Genomic DNA, 17,134 nt, shown 5'->3' on the forward strand with positions numbered 1-17,134 from the left:
CCGACGCCACGATCGCGCATGCGCACGTATGAATGCGACCGACGGTTATATATGGTAGCCGTCGCTCTACTTCTTTTGTTAAACGGATATCTTGCGCCGAGGAGAATTTTGCTCGTGCTTTTACTTGATGCTGGGCTTCCATTTTCAGTTTAAATATCCGAAATCATCACAACGCGTTATTCACCGGCTTCCCCCACTACATCCAACCGAAAAAAATACGCCTGCCGCAGCGCGCGAGATTCAAATGGAGCTCTCTGATTGGTTGCGGCTCATAAGAACAGCCGGTCGTCTATTCTTCGCAGTCGTAGCGTCGACTGCCTCGCTCTGATTGGTCGACAGGCCAGTCGCAGCCGCAGCCGCTAGTGTGATACGGCCTGACTGAGCCCGATCCCGCACCGCGTTGTTTGGAAAAGAAGAGCATGGTTTTCCCGTAACGGCAACGGCCACGCAAATACGCCATCGCGCAGTATCGGATGTAGGAAACCAAGACGTAAGGCAAATTGTCTGCGCAGGCGAATGCCGCGCTATTGCTCAATCCACATAATGCAGTTAAAATGCTTCCTTACAAATTAATAGGTATTATTATTCTAGAAAAATCACTATAAGTTGTTTTTAACAACTTTTTGAATTATTTCCCCCAGAATTACGTTTCCTATTTCCGATTTAGTGACGACACACACCGTTACTAAGATTCGGTTGCAAATCGGAAATAAATAATAAGAATGCTGAATTTTAAGATTGCTATGTTAACGTAGTTGTAGCGATAGAATTAACTAGCTTATCACTATTTACTCTTTTTTATTTAACTTATTCATTCTTCCTCTTTTCCTTCGTACAAAAGGTTACATAAACTTCCGTGTTCACCCCATAAAACAAACATAAACAACTCCCCATTATTGGTTCTTTTCCATGACGACTAATTTACGACTATCGAGTTATTAAGGGTTTTCTATTACATTAAAACATACACGTCAATCATCCCCCCAAAACCCTCAATAACTAATGGCCAACCCTAGGCCTTAAGTTATACCTAGGTTCGACCGTCGCCGTGACTGTAGGTATTGTTTGTTGGACCTCTTCAGGAACTCCATCTTCCCTCCGTAGTTGTCGTGGTATTAACTTCAGTTCTGATCGGTGAACCTTGGATGGAGGGTCTGTCCCTATCAAATAGACTCCATTTCCCAGTTTATTTTCCACCTGGAAAGGTCCGATCCATTTTGGAGCTAAACCAGCATGGTACCCCTGAAGCTTGTTGCTAGGTTGGTGGTTCCTCCACAGTACTAGCTGTCCCGGCTGCAAGTCTTCTTCAGTAACCTGGTCTACTGTTTCAGCTTCCATTTTAGAGCGTATGGTTGCTTCTTTGTACATCTGGTGAACTTTTCCCTGATGATTCTCAACCCAAGCCATATAGGGGATATCCTCTTCATCTTCAACAGCTTCGATTCGCCAGTGCATCGACTCGGTCTTCCCAAGAATAACTCTGCCGGAGTGGAGCCAGTGACGCGGTTGACTCGCTGTCTAATGGCAAAAAGAGACTCGTGCAGGTGCTGATCCCATCTGTTATGTTTATCGTTCAAGAGGTGTATCCGCAATATCTTCTTCAATTCCTGGTTCCTTCTCTCAGTTGGGTTTGCCTGAGGATGATAAAGAGGTGTAGTCCAGTGTTCGATTCCCCATGCCTCTAATGCTTGAGACCATCGCCTTGAAGTGAACTGAGACCCGTTGTCGGTGAGAAGGAATCTGGGATAACCATACCGACTGAATACTTCCGTCTTCAGAAGATAAAGTATTCGTTCTGACGTTGCCTCGGGAATAGCAAAGACTTCTACCTATCCCGTGAACAAATCTGTGACAACCAGGATACCAGTCTTCCCACGTGCCGTCCGAGGATAAGGTCCCATCAGGTCTAAAGACAATACTTCCCAGGGTTGATATGGACGTCTTCCTATTGAACTGGTACTGGCCTTCTGGTTGCTCGCCTTGGTGCACGCACATACTGGACACTCTTGTACATACCTCTTTATGTCTTGGCGCAAATGCACCCAGAAGAATCGCCGACGAATTGATAAGAATGTTTCCTCCTGTCCTGGATGCCCAGCTTCCGGCTCATCATGGAACTTCTCTAATATGGTCCTAGCTTCATATCTTGGAACCAAAGGCACCGGTGGCTGGTCCGAATTATGGGAGACATAAAAGAACAGGTGATAGGTGTCCTTCAGTCTCTTAGCTTACTTGTTATTTTGATCATGGGATTCCACGATTTTATGTGGTTGAAACCCACGTCTCTATTCATTTCATTATTTGCGATTCTTTGCCATTGAGTCGCGCCACGTAGTCACCTCTCTCGCACAAGTTGCCCGGGTTGTGACTGCTGCGGGACGTGTATCCGTGATAACGGAGCGCGGTCGCGCACTGAGACGCTTGGCAAACAAGAACTCAGAGCTCTCGTGAATGCAGCTTGCGAGAGACTGCTTCCTTTTTACGAAGGAGATTTTAATGGAAACAACAATGCAGATGTATCCTTGCATTGATGCAGCAATTCCAATGATTTTGCGGTAGGTTTTATTTTTTATAAAGATCGCGAAAATATTGAGCGAGAATGGAATTGTGCACGGATAATCAGCTACACGGATAAACCGCAGCAGGATAATCGAGAGTTCGCTGTACTCTGTTCTGATTTTGTAATTAGAATTACGTATACCTATTTCATGCCAGTGATGAGGTAAGCATCTGGCATCACCAGGGTCACGAGTGAGTATGCATTTCCATTAATCACCTTAGGTTAGTTTCCCTAATTATTCCCTATTTTAGCTGCCAGACAGTGTAAAAGACACCCCCTGAGCAAGACGCACCCCTGCCACGAGGTCTGGTCTGGTAGAGTTAAGCCCTTAAGCGCTTTTTGTGGTGACGGATAGTGCCCATGTGTAGGATATCCTTGTAGTGATAAAATTTTGGGTAAATGCTGCAGTAAGCGTGCAAAGCTTTCAAAAATGTTCCCGCATTCTAAGGGTTAATAGGAAAATGTTTACCACTTTTGATACTCACAATACTGCTGTGGACTTTTTATAATAATTCATGTAATATCTGCAATTTTCACAGTAATTATTAGCCCCTGTCAATTCTGTTTTTTTCTAAGGTGTATGAGTGTTTTTTTTGGTGTTTGTAGTATGGTTTTAAAAAAGGAATGCCCTAATTTCATTATGGGTTTACACAACCTGGATATGCAATGTCTAACCTTGGTTACTTTGCTGAATTTGTTTGTGCTAGAGGCAATGATGGCAGTCAATTTCATGTCATATTTATAAAAATTGAGAAAGCTTCTAATACTGTAGACCATGAGTTACTTATGTCAAAATTGTAGGTATATATGCATCTCCTAAGTGGATAGAATTTTTTCGTCCAACTGAGAAATACTCTGCAATATATTATGCTTGAGAAATGCAATTCACCTGAGTACACTGCTATTCATGGAGTACTTCTAGGATCTAACTGGGGTCCCTCGCTGTTTTTATACTAATCAATGACTTGCCTACCTGTTAACAACATCGATTCTAAATAGATGTTAGCGGATGTAACAATTTGACATTACATTTAAGTATTGGTGGTTCATGTTCACAGCGTCTATGGACTGAGATTGGCAATTCCTTTGTTTTTCATGGTGCTTCGTGGAGGAAACACATTTTTGGAGAAATGAAATAATGTGGGAGGTGATTTGACATAATTCGAAGGTCACTATTTTTTTATATGGATGTTGTCACAGCATTTAGGGGCTAGGATAATTTAAAGAGAAATTCCTAGTAATAGACTTAAAAGCGAGGGAAATGCAAGCAAGCCTGCCTTGGACCCAGAAAAGTTAGCCGTGGTGAAGGGTAAGGGTGCATTTCAAAAAGAGTAACATTTTGGCTAAGTGCTCCTTTGCCAGGCAATTTTGGAACTTTTAATTCAAATGATCACCTAGTGTCTCATTTACATTTCATTAATAATAATAATAATAATAATAATTTTATTCACCTGTATGATCATACAATTAAGTAGACATAGGCTTTGTCAAAAAGAAATAACTTTATCATTTCAATCAATTCGAATTACATAATAGGTTTTACAAAAACAACGAATATACATATAACATGTGGCAAGTTATCATAGTGCATACAAACTAAAGGAAAAAATATTTCATAAAATTTACAATTTACATAACATTCTTGTTGGTCACAGTAAATTGTAGGAATGATGAAGGAGGAACTTTACGCAATGAAAATACAAAAAATTACAAATTAAAATTATAAAGACTACACCACAACTTCTTACAATTGTTCAATATTTTCATTCTCTTGGGATAGGAAATGTTTTAATTAACAAGAAACTAAGCCATAGAGTTTTCACAATGTATCTCAACTGGGTGGAAACATAACACTTTCAGTGCAATGAAAAGTGTATGTTAGTGTAAAGGCTTCATTTTTGGGCTAAGGTATACCAACAGTTCCCGAAACTCATGGAGACGTATTTTTTACCGGAGTTTACTAGCATATTCAATCTTTTTCGCTCTCTTTCCCACAAAAATATAAAACGTCATGAGTACCTTAAATGCAAAAAAATACTTTAGTCGTAAAACATTATGTTTTCGGATAAGAGGCAACGAGAACTCAGACTTACCCTGCCCTTATGAGTTCCTTTAGGCAATCTGCCAAGGCTTAATATGAGGAAGGTAGGCTCCTTTCCAGCAAGAAATGCCATATTGTAGTCTTGATTCAACTAGAGCACAATATACAGAAGAACCTATTTTTGGACATAAATATCTTAATATAAGGAATTTCCTTGAAATCAATAGCATTTCTAATTCCAGTTTATTGACATATTATTTCCAGGTAATATTTTCATCAATGGTTATCCCAGATTAACTCACAAAGTTAATTTGCTCAATTTTAACCCAGATGGCACAGAATCCTCCGTATCTAATTCGTATGCAGATACTATCCATTGACTACCGCTTCGTCGCTTTTCGTCAATGGATACTATCTGCATACGAATTAGATACGGAGGATTCTGTGCCATCTGGGAAAACATGTCGAACAGGTTTTTTCATGCCACACATGAGACATCTTTAGTAAACGCTCCATTTTTTAATAATTTCTTTTTCATTTAAATGTAACATATTTTGTTCATTTGCTTGATACACATTTATATTAATAAAATTAAAATTTTGTTCCATCGCATTCTATTTTTGTAAATATATATATATTACTCACATCGTGCAATATAAAACCCAAAGCTGTATTATCCACAAAGGAAGTTGATTTAACATTGAATATTCCAGTATTGAATTTTTTTACACATATAAGAAAAAGAACAGTCACCAAGACCCATCTCCAGGGCACTACAGAAGAAAGTGATGTTTCTTGTCCATAAAAGTCACGTAGTTTCTCACTCTGGGTTCATCCACTGAAGTTACTCCAGAACCATTTAGTAACGACTCCTCTCATTCCAGCTTGCAATAATCTTTTCAGTAACACTGACTCGTCTATGCAAGCTTTCGTAATGTTTACGTATTACAAAACTGCAACTTTCTAATTATTGTTGAGTGCATCAGAGATAGCAGAACAAAGCTTTAAAATTCCATTTTCTGTACTTTTACCTTTTAAGAATCCCAATTGCACAGGGATAAGTAGTTATTGGTGTTTATGAAATGCAAGAACTGAATTTTAATTTTTTCCAAGACTTTTGAGTAGACAGGCAACAGTGATATTGGTATATAATTGCTAGCATAAGTTTTATCACCTATTTTGGAAATTGGCACTGCAATACCTGTTTGTTTTGGAAATTCACACTTTATCATACTCAAGTTTGCTGTGTGTAGAAAACGGTGCAATACGATCATATACCTTAATAGTATTGATACTGTTTTTATCATGACCCATTGCATTTTTACGCTTCATTTCTTCAATAATTCTGCTAACCTCTTTAACGTGAGTTGGAAAGAAGTACAATGACTGAGCCTCACCACAGGGAAATGACAGCTTATAATGACTTTCAATGCAAATATCAAAATATTGGGTTCACTTGCTAGTCTTTGAAGAGCTTCACTAAAATGATTGTTGATCTCACTCACTGTCTTGAGTGCAAAATACAAAAAACGACTTGGTACGATTCCCATGGTATCGTGGGAGATGACCCATCTTCCCAATAGGTACTTGATCATTATTCATTCTTCATTGCGAAGGTAAGAATAAGGTATTGGGCTTCTCACTACAGATTTGCAATCGCTTGATTTAGAACAACTTCGATATTTATAAGAATAATCTTTCCAATGACCAAACATGTCAAGTGCACAAAGGTGGCCCATTTGGGGAAAGCCATAAAACTTACGTAGCACGAATATTGTTTATCACTAGTGAGTGCTCATGTGGCGGTTGAGATTAGAACTAACAGTGAAAAACTTTGTGCTTACACTAAATTAATTATGTTTCACAACAGTACGTGCACACTTGCTGTGGTCAAGGCCATTCCTCACAGTAAAGTACTTGCTGCAGTCCCTGTATAGAAATGATTTATCTCATTTATGTACACCCATGTGACGGCCAAGGGGAGAACTAGTAGCAAAAGACTTGCAACAAATGTCACATTGATAAGGTTTCTCTCCAGTGTGTACTCGCATGTGAATGGACAGATTAGAACTCTGAGCGAACGATTTTTTGCAGATACTGCATGAGTAAGGTTTCTCTCCCGTGTGTACTCTCATGTGACTTTTGAGGTGACTCCCTTGACCGAAGTACCTGCTGCACACGTTGCATTTAAAAGGCTTTTCCCCTGTGTGTGTCCTTATGTGACTTTTGAGAGTACCACTGGCAGCAAAAGATTTTTTGCAGATTCTGCATGAGTAGGGCTTCTGTCCCGAGTGAGTTCGCATGTGAATTCGGAAATTACTTCCGTCAGTGAAAGATTTTTTGCAGATACTGCACTCATAAGGTTTTTCTCCCGTGTGTGTTCGCAAGTGTTTAACCCGTTCTTTACTGCAACTGAAGGACTTGCCGCACACATGGCAGGTATAAGGCTTCTCTCCTGTGTGAATGCGTATGTGTTTTACTAAGTAGGTCTTTGCAAAGAAAGACTTTTCGCAATGATAGCAAGAATAAGGCCTTTCTCCCGTGTGTGTTCGGATGTGAATTTTAAGAGTACCTTTCTCAGAGAAAGATTTTTCGCATATTCTACATGCATAAGGTTTCTTTCCCGTGTGTTTTCGCAAGTGAATTCTGAGAGTACTTCTATAAGTGAAAGATTTTTGGCATATTTGGCACGTATAAGGCATCTCTCCCGTGCCTACACACACGTGACGATTCAGGTGACCCATACCAGTGAAAGACCTGCTAAACACATCTCCTCCCATTGATGATTTTGCTTCAGCGTCAAAATTATCACCATTCAAATGAATTTTCATGTGTTTGATTAAGTCATTTTTGTTGTTAAATACATCTCTGAAGTTGAAGCAATGATATGAATTTTCGTTTGACTTGCAACTATTCTCAGGATTTTTCATCAAGCAATTGTTTATCTCTTCATTGTCTCCCATGACAGTCTCACAGCCACTTGTGTCATTTCCTCTGATTATGATTGACCTGAGGTTATGAGTGGTATTTGATGCATCACGACCACCTCTATCCCCAATAACCGTCATTGTGGCTCCGCCTCCCTTGCTTTCAAGTGATTGAATGTATTTTGTATTACATTGTCTATCATCAGGAATTGAGCTATTTGTTTCCTTATCAGTATCTAGAGCGCCACATATTTCCGAGTCGTCATCCATCAGATTTCTTTCAATCCGAAAATGGGATGCTCCAACCTCTGGATCAGTTTGTGTCACCAGAGATGCGAGATCAATGCATCCATCAATCGAATGATTCATTACATTTCCTTCCGAAGACAGATGTGAAGTTGATGTTGCTCCAATGGGCATTCCTTTGGCAGCCGGGAATCCTAGAAAAGAATTTCAAATTTAAACCAGATAACACAGAGCAAGAGAGTTAATCGTTCCTTCTGGTTTTCTTACGGAACAAATTGATAAGCAGCTTTTCGTAAGCTAACGGGCTTATGTAAGGCAAGGGTAAGATGTTAGGGAAGAATAGGTAAGGAATGCCATTAAATATCCTCAGGCAATGTAAGGGTGCCTTCATAGCTCGGCGTTGCGTACTTGGGGGCGGAGCTAACTCATCGCAGCAAGTTGGAGCCCTTCACAGGTCTGCGTTGCGAAAACAAATGAAAGGCAAAAGGCGTCGGCTCCTAAAAATCGGCCTATGACCATATCATCTTATGATTTCGAACCAAACGCACAATAAATATGTTGTATTCTGCATGTTTACCTAACTTCATTTCTTAAAATGTTCTTCTTCACTATAAATAGCATTTGAAGTTGATATGGCGACCATAAAGTCGATAATAATGCATGTAGTGATGACCCTTGCCTATGCATTATTATGACCTTTAAATTTTATTTCTCAACTCGGAATATTCGAAAATTAGCAAATTGCATACACTCAATGAACATGAGTAACATGGAATGTTATCAGTAATATTTATTAATGATATCTGTTGTTCAAACAGATTGTCCTAGTCATGTTATCTAAATAGCTCTAACTGAGTAGATCATGAGGGCACAATTATTGGATATAAAATGGAATTTAAACGACCTTAGCTACCAACAAGCACCTATCACGCTGTGTTCAGTTTTTGATATCATTTACGGGTATGAGTTATGCTAATCCATGCTCCTCAGTGACTGTAATCTAATTAAGGGTTAACATTTGTCATATGTTTAGGAAAGATACGAAATATCTAAGCTGAACACTTCAAAATAATAGTAATTAATGAAATAAAGAGCATTTGCCACTCCCATTAGAGCTAATCTTGCACATTTGTATACCAAGAAACAAACACCAATTCGAAATCGTCGGCGTACTGCCGCCTTGACGCAGAGAAAATCCGACAGGTTCAGTTTTTCTGCGACGATACAGCGAGCTGGAGACGTGACGTCATCAATTATCAAAGACGGGCTCTGATTGGCTCGCTAGCCGCGGCGTCAACGCAACGCCGAACTGTGAAGGCCCCCTAAGTCGCTTCTGTTGGAACGCCAAAGGCGGCTGAACAGCATACTACACATGCTACGTGGCTCATCCCGACATGAACTTAAAGGCTACCGGTGAAATTAGGCGAGTCTTCATAAGGGCTTAACAACTGATAACAGATTTTCACGTAAATAGAAAACAATTTAATAACAGCAAGAGACTGGGTAGTGAAGATATAAAGCATAATACAAATACTTTATCCTTGCGGCGGAAAGAAAAAAATAACATCAGGGAGAACCAAACGCACGACCTACGTATCTGTTGCTCTGTACTCTAACCACTGCACCACGGCAGCTGATGAAAGAGAATGGTTAATCAACCTTTTTGAAATCCAATTATGTAGAAAAACTTGTCTGGTATGTGCATGAAAAACTGAAATTATTCAAGGTCCAAAGAATTAAACATTTATGAATTTTAATTTATGCCTTGTTAACCTGATGACTACAATATGTATTTTACGCAGTACGCAGTGGTTTTGAAGAATTCGTGCAAACCACGTTTCTGTACACAGCCGCGGATGTGTGCTTTTCGAAACCAGGCCTTACATGGAGCATTAATAACACTAATACAACTAAAAAGATCGAGAACTGATTCAAAAAGATCTCAACTAGTCCGGTAAGAGGTCTTAAATAACAGAATAGCTGCATAAATAATAATAGAATGTTTGTTTTACGTAAGTTAGGAACATTACAAGACACTTAAGTGAAAATTTGGATTATCCGTGTTTTTCGATTATCCATGCCGTCTTTCCATATCATAATCCCGGATAATCGGGAGTGTACTGTAGATGATGTCGTTGGAAGTACAAGTGGTGGAGGGAAATATTGGGAGGTACTTAAGTTTGGGGAGAAAAGAGGCAGGGGGTGGAGATAATACCTTACACGTTTTAAATCTGGGACGGTTGCACAGTGAGGGTTGAGTGATGCAGCGAATTACTAGAGTTTTGAAGAGGGCAGGTGGCTTTGCTGGAGCTTAGAATTCATAGATTTGATGATTTTCTTCAATGCGGGTACCCCGTAAAACTTTAAAACAATAAAAAACGTATATTCCAAAATAGCCCGCACAGATAATAACTGCTACCCATTCTGCACACTACCTACTTCCCTGGCCCTACAGGATATCCTTAAAGACTCATGCCCCAGTATTTGTAACCACAAATCCACCTTCCAGATTTTTCCTTGTACTCCACAGATCATGTATAAGAGAAAATATATCTATGAAAATTACTAATTATACTCTTTGCAAATTTTATGTTATATGATCGACCAATATTTTGCAGAGTAAAGAAGTTCCTAACAATTACAATGATAAATTTTTGACTACAGATAAGTATCTATGGAAATTATTTTACATGCATTATACCCATGCAATATCTTTAATAAATTCGGCCGAGTGCTTTAGCCAGTTAAGCTACTGAGGCGTCAATCTCCCCTGAACTTTGAACACGAAGAAGTGATCGCTCTAGACTTATTTAATTATACTGGGACTAGCCACGGTGATAATTTTCATGGAGTCACTCACAATGCACAAAAGCACTGTGGGTGACTCCGTAAAAGTTATCACCACGGCTAGTCCCAGTACGTATAATTAAATAACCATGTAAGTAGCTAATACTGATCACAATTATATTGATTTTGCTGATTCTACTATAGCCACTGTTGGACTGATCAATTTTGGTAAAATACATCGATATGTAACCAAAACTTTTTACTTTTCAGCATCAAGAACTTCAAGCTAGCATTTTCTTTGGAAACATAATCCAAATGAACTAAAATTGACCGATGCTACACTATAGTGCTTCTTTCGCGTTATAGCTTACTCTTAAAGCCCCTAGGTCACAGCACTTGTCGATAGTTTCAAATGTTCCTAGGTACGCTATGCATCAGGTACACCACCCTCCCCTACTTGCAAGCTTGCACTAGCCATCTGCCCTGAGGATGGAACACGACTCGAGTTCTGAAACGTCAACAAAATGGAAAAAGACCACCCACCTGGAAGCCCAAATAGCCTTCTTTGACTTATTTAAGAAGATGAGAATGACTGCTTTCCAGGTTGTTCGCTAAAATGCAATGTACAAATCCCCTGACTTACTATAATCACTAACTCATTTCCTGAAAAGATCCCCACTGCTCATTCTAATACTGAAATTTTGAATTTATACTGAATGAGTTTTCAATTAACTATTAAAACGTTTGAAGATAAAAGTAATGCAAATAAGTAGGGATGGACGGATTCAGGATTTTTTTCGGATCCGGATTCGATCCTTGATTTTCGGAGCCGGATCTTTCGGATCGGATATTTTCGGATCCAAATGCATTTTCAAATTCCTGACGCAGAAATTCCCTCGATGATTGTTCAATCTCTTGGGAAGAGTCACACTATGTGCCAGTCGTATTGTGCCTTTTTAAATTTCCATGGCTGAAATTCTCCTACGTAACCTCTGCAAGAGCTTTCAAACAAAACGGTTCGTAATTAGGACAAGAATTGCATGTGACGGCGCATTTGAAGATAGAATCGGAACTCTTTCCACCCTTTTCGGGCACACGTTGCATTCACTGAAGCTTTGATTCAAATTTCGGATCCAGATCCGATGTCTTACGCGAGTTTGGATCAGATGTATCCAATGAAGGGCAATATCCGCGGATATTGGGATCCGAGGTATCCGATCCGACCATCCCTAATTAAAACATTTGAAGATAAAAGATTACCAATAAGGGTTGAGCTGCAAAATAAATGCAAGTAATCAAGTACCACCGGTGGCGAGACAGTTAAAACTAAGAGCCATGAGGGCATATTGTAAAGTTAGGTCTCAAAAAAACACCATTTGCAAATCCCCAATTCGCCATGTGGAATATGACAACAGCACTGCATTTGAAATCAATCGATTCGGCTTTGACTTTGGGAAAAATCTTGTTGAAACGAAAAATAAACAACCTTGGTAACTTGAAAATGATGCCTCAGCATTGAAACGTGTCGTAACAATCAAAACTTCCCGGGAAAAGTTACCAAGGTTTTGCATTTTTTATTTCAGCGCTACATTTCTTGGTTCCTACACCCAAGTGTAGAATCGCCCATGTGGTCGTAGCCCGTTCAGTAGCTACATAGTTGTACTTTAGGATGGAGCTCCCACTTAGCTCACCCACTGCGATGGCTGCCAGTCCTTACGCTGCTGCACTCCCAGTTTTTTTTGTCTTCATAGCATTCTACCCCCGAACGCGGAGGGCACAGCAGGCGGTGGACAGAACGTATATCCCGAGCGGCAGAGATAGAGATGGCGCAGGGAGTCATTCCGAGGAGACGTGAGCGCTGGGATTACCGTAGGCAGTCAGCTATTTTTACTGGGAGTGTTTTTTTTTCTTTTTGTCGAGGCTAGCGCCAGGAGTGTAGTTAGTTGAGGATAAGTCTATCCCTTATTTGTTATCCCATGTCGCCTCCCATATTCCTTGTGATGAAAAGACTGGTTTGGATGCTAGCACGATCCTCTCAACTTTCTGAGGGAATTACTCCATCCAACAGGGGAGTTGTCACCGAGCTGAGTACGGGCAGACTTACATCCCATACTGGTGCCCAGAAATATGACACCTTACGACGAGCCTAGACCCACTGGTTAACCCACGGCTCAACGGCACCACCAAGTGCGAACTATGCTCAGTCACTTGATAAAAGATTTTCCCGATTGACATTCATCCCTAGTTAATGGTAGTGTATGGTGAGAAGTGTGTAGACATAAAAAATGTGAGGAAATGCTGCCGTGAGTTTCCTGTTGGATGGAAAAACGTCCATGGTGAGCAGAGCAGTCAGGTAGGCCGTTTGTCGGAATCAACAGCAGCTTAAGTTGATGAGATGGCATACAACAACCAGAGAATTACTCGTCATGAGATATAGGAAGGTCTTGATGAAGGCTGTAGCTACATCTCTGTGTGGAATACTAGGTCAGAGGCCTCCCGTTACGATGCGGTTTCTGCCAGATGAGTCTCATAGGAGTATGTCTGCATCATGACAGTGCACGTTCACATGTGTCATGTGAAACGACCAGCCTACTCCATTAAAGTGATTGGGATATCATACGCCACCCTCCTTACCACTCTGACATAGGCCGAAGCGAATACCACTTTGTTTCCCTTCCTCAAAAAACACCTAAGGGGACAGAAATTCAAGCCAGACGATGCAGTGCAAGAAGTAGTCGTCAGTTAAAAATACAGGGAGAGCAGCACAACACAAGAATTAAAAGGCTAGTTACAATAAAGCCAAAAAGTAATTCCTCCTCATGACAACTATTTAGAAAAATAGCTAAATGTTCCCCCTTTCCAACGATGGAGGAAAAATAAAAAAAAACTGATTTTTCTGGATAAAAAAATAGGAAATCTTAAAAATTATTACAGAGTCTTCAGCGTTGAGTTAAATGGCGATTGTTTTTCGGGTTCCTTACGCTTTGACTAATATTTGTGGACAACCAAAAAAACTAACTAATCCCAATCAATGCCTTTCATTTTCTTTGATGAAGGAAACTACCCTTTTCTTTGTTAAACCAAACAAAATACAAAAGCCAACTCCTTGAAAAAGGCGAATATGATAATGCTTGTTTTACAATTCTACATAATTTTCCAACTTATTAAAATTGGACCAAATATGATGCTAATTTTTGCACTTTTTTGACCAGGTTCCATGCTAACGTTTTCCATGAGCGCTGATATTTACTTTTGGATACTCGATTCTCAGGCAAGTACTTTATTCTGGTCATTTAATGCTATTCTTTTCAATAAAACAGTCCTAAAGGTAATAACCTTGGCTGAATTAAGGCGCACGAATCTTAGTATCAATCTTCACTGCAAAAAAAGCTGCATTTCAATAAGCAATAAAGAAAATGTTCCTGGCCACTGATCCAAGTAGTTAACCCCTTCAAGACGCTGAAGTTCTCCCCTCAGCATGACTGCTGTACTGAGCCTCAAAGAGACTCTTCCGTCCCCTCCGTACGAGCACTTTTGCTGGACCTTTGTTACGAAGGGTGTCACAGATAATCACACATTCTCAGCTCTAACCTTTTTCGACCCTTCCTAGTGGGGACTCGGCAATATCTCGGACTCCAGAGGGTAGTTGGGCTCTCTCCTTTTGGAGTTTATAGCCCTACCAGCGGCATTGGTTTGCAGTCAATCATGCTCTGTTTATTTTAATTAGCTACATGGACAACTGCTGCTCAAACGTAAATTACAGACTTTCAATTGGATTCCTTGTTTTACTCTGAGAATTATCAAATTTTGAACAAAGCTCTAACATCATAATTAATGCAGCAAAAATTTCCATGCTGATTTTTATACCAAAATCGAGATATATGTTAATATTTACCATAGAATTTCATTAAAAAAATGTGAACGCTGCTCAAAAGGCAAATATTTCAATTCTTAGTTTATATTTTTTGAGAAAGGAACAAATATTTATTTTGCGACAAAACTGGACAAACAATTGCATGACTGCAGTCCCTTACCGCTAAGAGGGGTGATATAAGACGAAGGGTCTGGGTACTTGCTCTCGGATTTCAAGGGTAAAGCCTATGCCATGCTGTTTTAGATCCTGAGGCAAAGACAACGCAGACCCACGACCGTCATAAATGGGGAAGAGCTTGGAAATGTATATATTCAGCATTCGTTCACCTGAGTAGGAAAATCTTCGACCAAAATTTGTGGCTTTTCGTCTCCCCGGTCAAGAAATATCCAGATGCATATTTTTGTATTTAGTAGGGAAAATGTTAAATACTAAAAAAAATCAGTAGAAAAATATTTTGCTTGGGAAAATCATTATAAAAAACCACATAATTACAAAATCATTGAAAAAATAACTTCTATCCCCATTTCAATTGGCAAGCAAACTAAAAAAAGAAAGTATGGATGGATTTCTATGTCATTAGCTTCATCCTCCACCATCATTTACGACAATAGGGTAGTTTCCTTCATTAAAGAAAACGAAAGGCATTGATTGCGATTTGTTACCCACCATTAGTGTATTTATAATATACAAATTATTTGGTTTTAGAAATCCCAGTTTATGCAAATGGCAATGGTCAATTTTAACCGCATTTGAAAAAGGGAAGATTGGCACCCATGCTATGCCACTCCAGGAGACGTCACAGGGACCTAGTTTCTATACGAGTAGATAGGAGTTTTACATCATCTGAGATTACAAATGCATGCATGAGGCACAGAGCTCAGAGAAACATGTCTTAATAATCACCTATTAAAACTGGCTATTGTCAGAAAGTTTCCTTCGTTTGATAAGGTATTATTAATCCATAATTAAGCCAAGCCCTACCTGCTAGCAGCGTACCCTGCAACCTGCTAGCAGCCTGCGCCTAGCAGCGCTCAAAGCCTTGCTCTTAGGTCACCTTACTTTGCAGCAGCAGGAACTATAATGACAACACATGGGCTTTTTCCGGCATTCATACTTAGCTGTCGCATTTTCGCGTGCTTGAAAATTTCCACTTTTCATTTAATTGCGAAAAAATAGATTTAGTGATTTAAGAATCTATAAGTGTGAAATGCATACTCCAGGAGTAATAATCTCTCGATTAAGGAAATTAAAGAAATAATAGGAAACCACCCTATTCCTCCATGTATTTATTTCTCTTTTGAGCACTCACCCAATGCTTCTGTTGTAGACTCATGGGCCATAGTGATTCCCTCAATTGGCTCCCCATCCTCCATAAATGTATGCTGAAAGTAAGAAATTTAAAACTTTTTATGAAAGGCTCGACCAAATAATTTATAAAACGTATTGCATCAAAATTTTTGAGGCCCTCCAAAGTATTTTCTCAACAAAATAACTTTCTTACAACACAGAAAGTTCAAAATTTTCTCACTACTCTCAACCAGGAAGTGGTCATTGAATAATATTACATCTGTATCGTAATATTATATTTATTAGATAACTCTTCCAGAAATGTCGTTTTGTATGCTACCCTATCATAACTAAGGTAATATAGTTGATAGTTTCATCTCTGAATTACAATTATAATTATATGTACTTCAATTTGCAGTAGGAAGTTCAGCAAGGCACAAGGAAGGAAAAGGAACTCAAAATATGTTACCAACAAATTAAAAGTCATTATTCTCTTGCCAGAAAAAGTGAAGGCATAATTTTGAAACAAGGCAATATTTTTGGAAAGAAAAACATCGCTGTCAACAAAGAAAAAACCTGTACAAACAAAACATAATGTCGTCTTTTTTGTCCAAGTAAAAACTGTACTTATTAAATAAACACTCTTGATTAATAGTCTATGAAACCTCAAAGACATCCATATAGAGGCTCTAGAATGATATCCAATGGACATGATATAAAATAGATCGTAAATAATATAAATTATATAAATTTATGACTTCTTAAAGGTGCTGGAGATGAGTATTTCCCCCAGCAGTTCAAATCGTCAGTCTTGAGTTTTCCAATTCCTGTAGGCCAATTTTGGAACTAACACCCATGACTTACAACTATCTATCTATCGACTTCGATCGATTTAGTCAGAAATCAAGTACCATCAATACAAGATGGCAACTGGCAACATATTACCAGTGCTATGTGTATTATCATGAACAATGTTGATGTACTGTCACCCAAATACAGTAGCACTTAATGGCATTGAGTAGTGAATCAATGATCATCTGACAGTGTAGTGTATTTTTTTGATTTTGTGGAATTTTTCCAGATTCCTCCATAGGGTATCAACCGATGATCGGATAAGAAGATTGTTTGTTATTAAAATTCATATTAGGCAGAGTTTATACTAATCATATGATTGTGAACCTGTTTTTACCAAGTGGATTCCTTAAATGTGTTGACTATGCAGGTAAATATCTAGTAGGCTCAAGTTAAACTTTGATAACTAATCAGATGTTATGATTGCGCTAAAATCAAAAGCTTGCTTTTTATCAAGTTATATGTTTACTTTGAAAGTGCGATTCCTCAAGGCTTGAATCTACAATGGAAATACAGTAGCCTATTTTAGAAATTCCAGGCTTGAGTCTGCGTGCTTTTGC

General features: G+C 39.1%; 2 protein-coding genes across 3 annotated transcripts in view; one reads left to right on the forward strand and one right to left on the reverse strand.

The window, feature by feature from the left end:
- Positions 1-17,134, forward strand: part of LOC124172154 (zinc finger protein 271-like) — a 112,625-nt gene that overhangs the window by 46,984 nt on the left and 48,507 nt on the right. The window lies entirely within an intron of this gene.
- Positions 4,307-17,134, reverse strand: part of LOC124172155 (zinc finger protein 250-like) — a 30,422-nt gene continuing 17,594 nt past the window's right edge. For both annotated transcript variants that reach the window (XM_046551570.1, XM_046551569.1), the window contains exons 7-8: positions 15,745-15,817; positions 4,307-7,968 (exon numbers count right to left, since the gene is read on the reverse strand). In XM_046551570.1, coding sequence (XP_046407526.1) covers positions 6,551-7,968; positions 15,745-15,817 — 1,491 coding nt within the window. In that variant the 3' untranslated portion in view covers positions 4,307-6,550. The remainder of the gene's footprint in view (positions 7,969-15,744; positions 15,818-17,134) is intronic.

Source organism: Ischnura elegans, assembly GCF_921293095.1.
Source record: "Ischnura elegans chromosome 13 unlocalized genomic scaffold, ioIscEleg1.1 SUPER_13_unloc_1, whole genome shotgun sequence".
Lineage (NCBI taxonomy): Eukaryota > Metazoa > Arthropoda > Insecta > Odonata > Coenagrionidae > Ischnura > Ischnura elegans.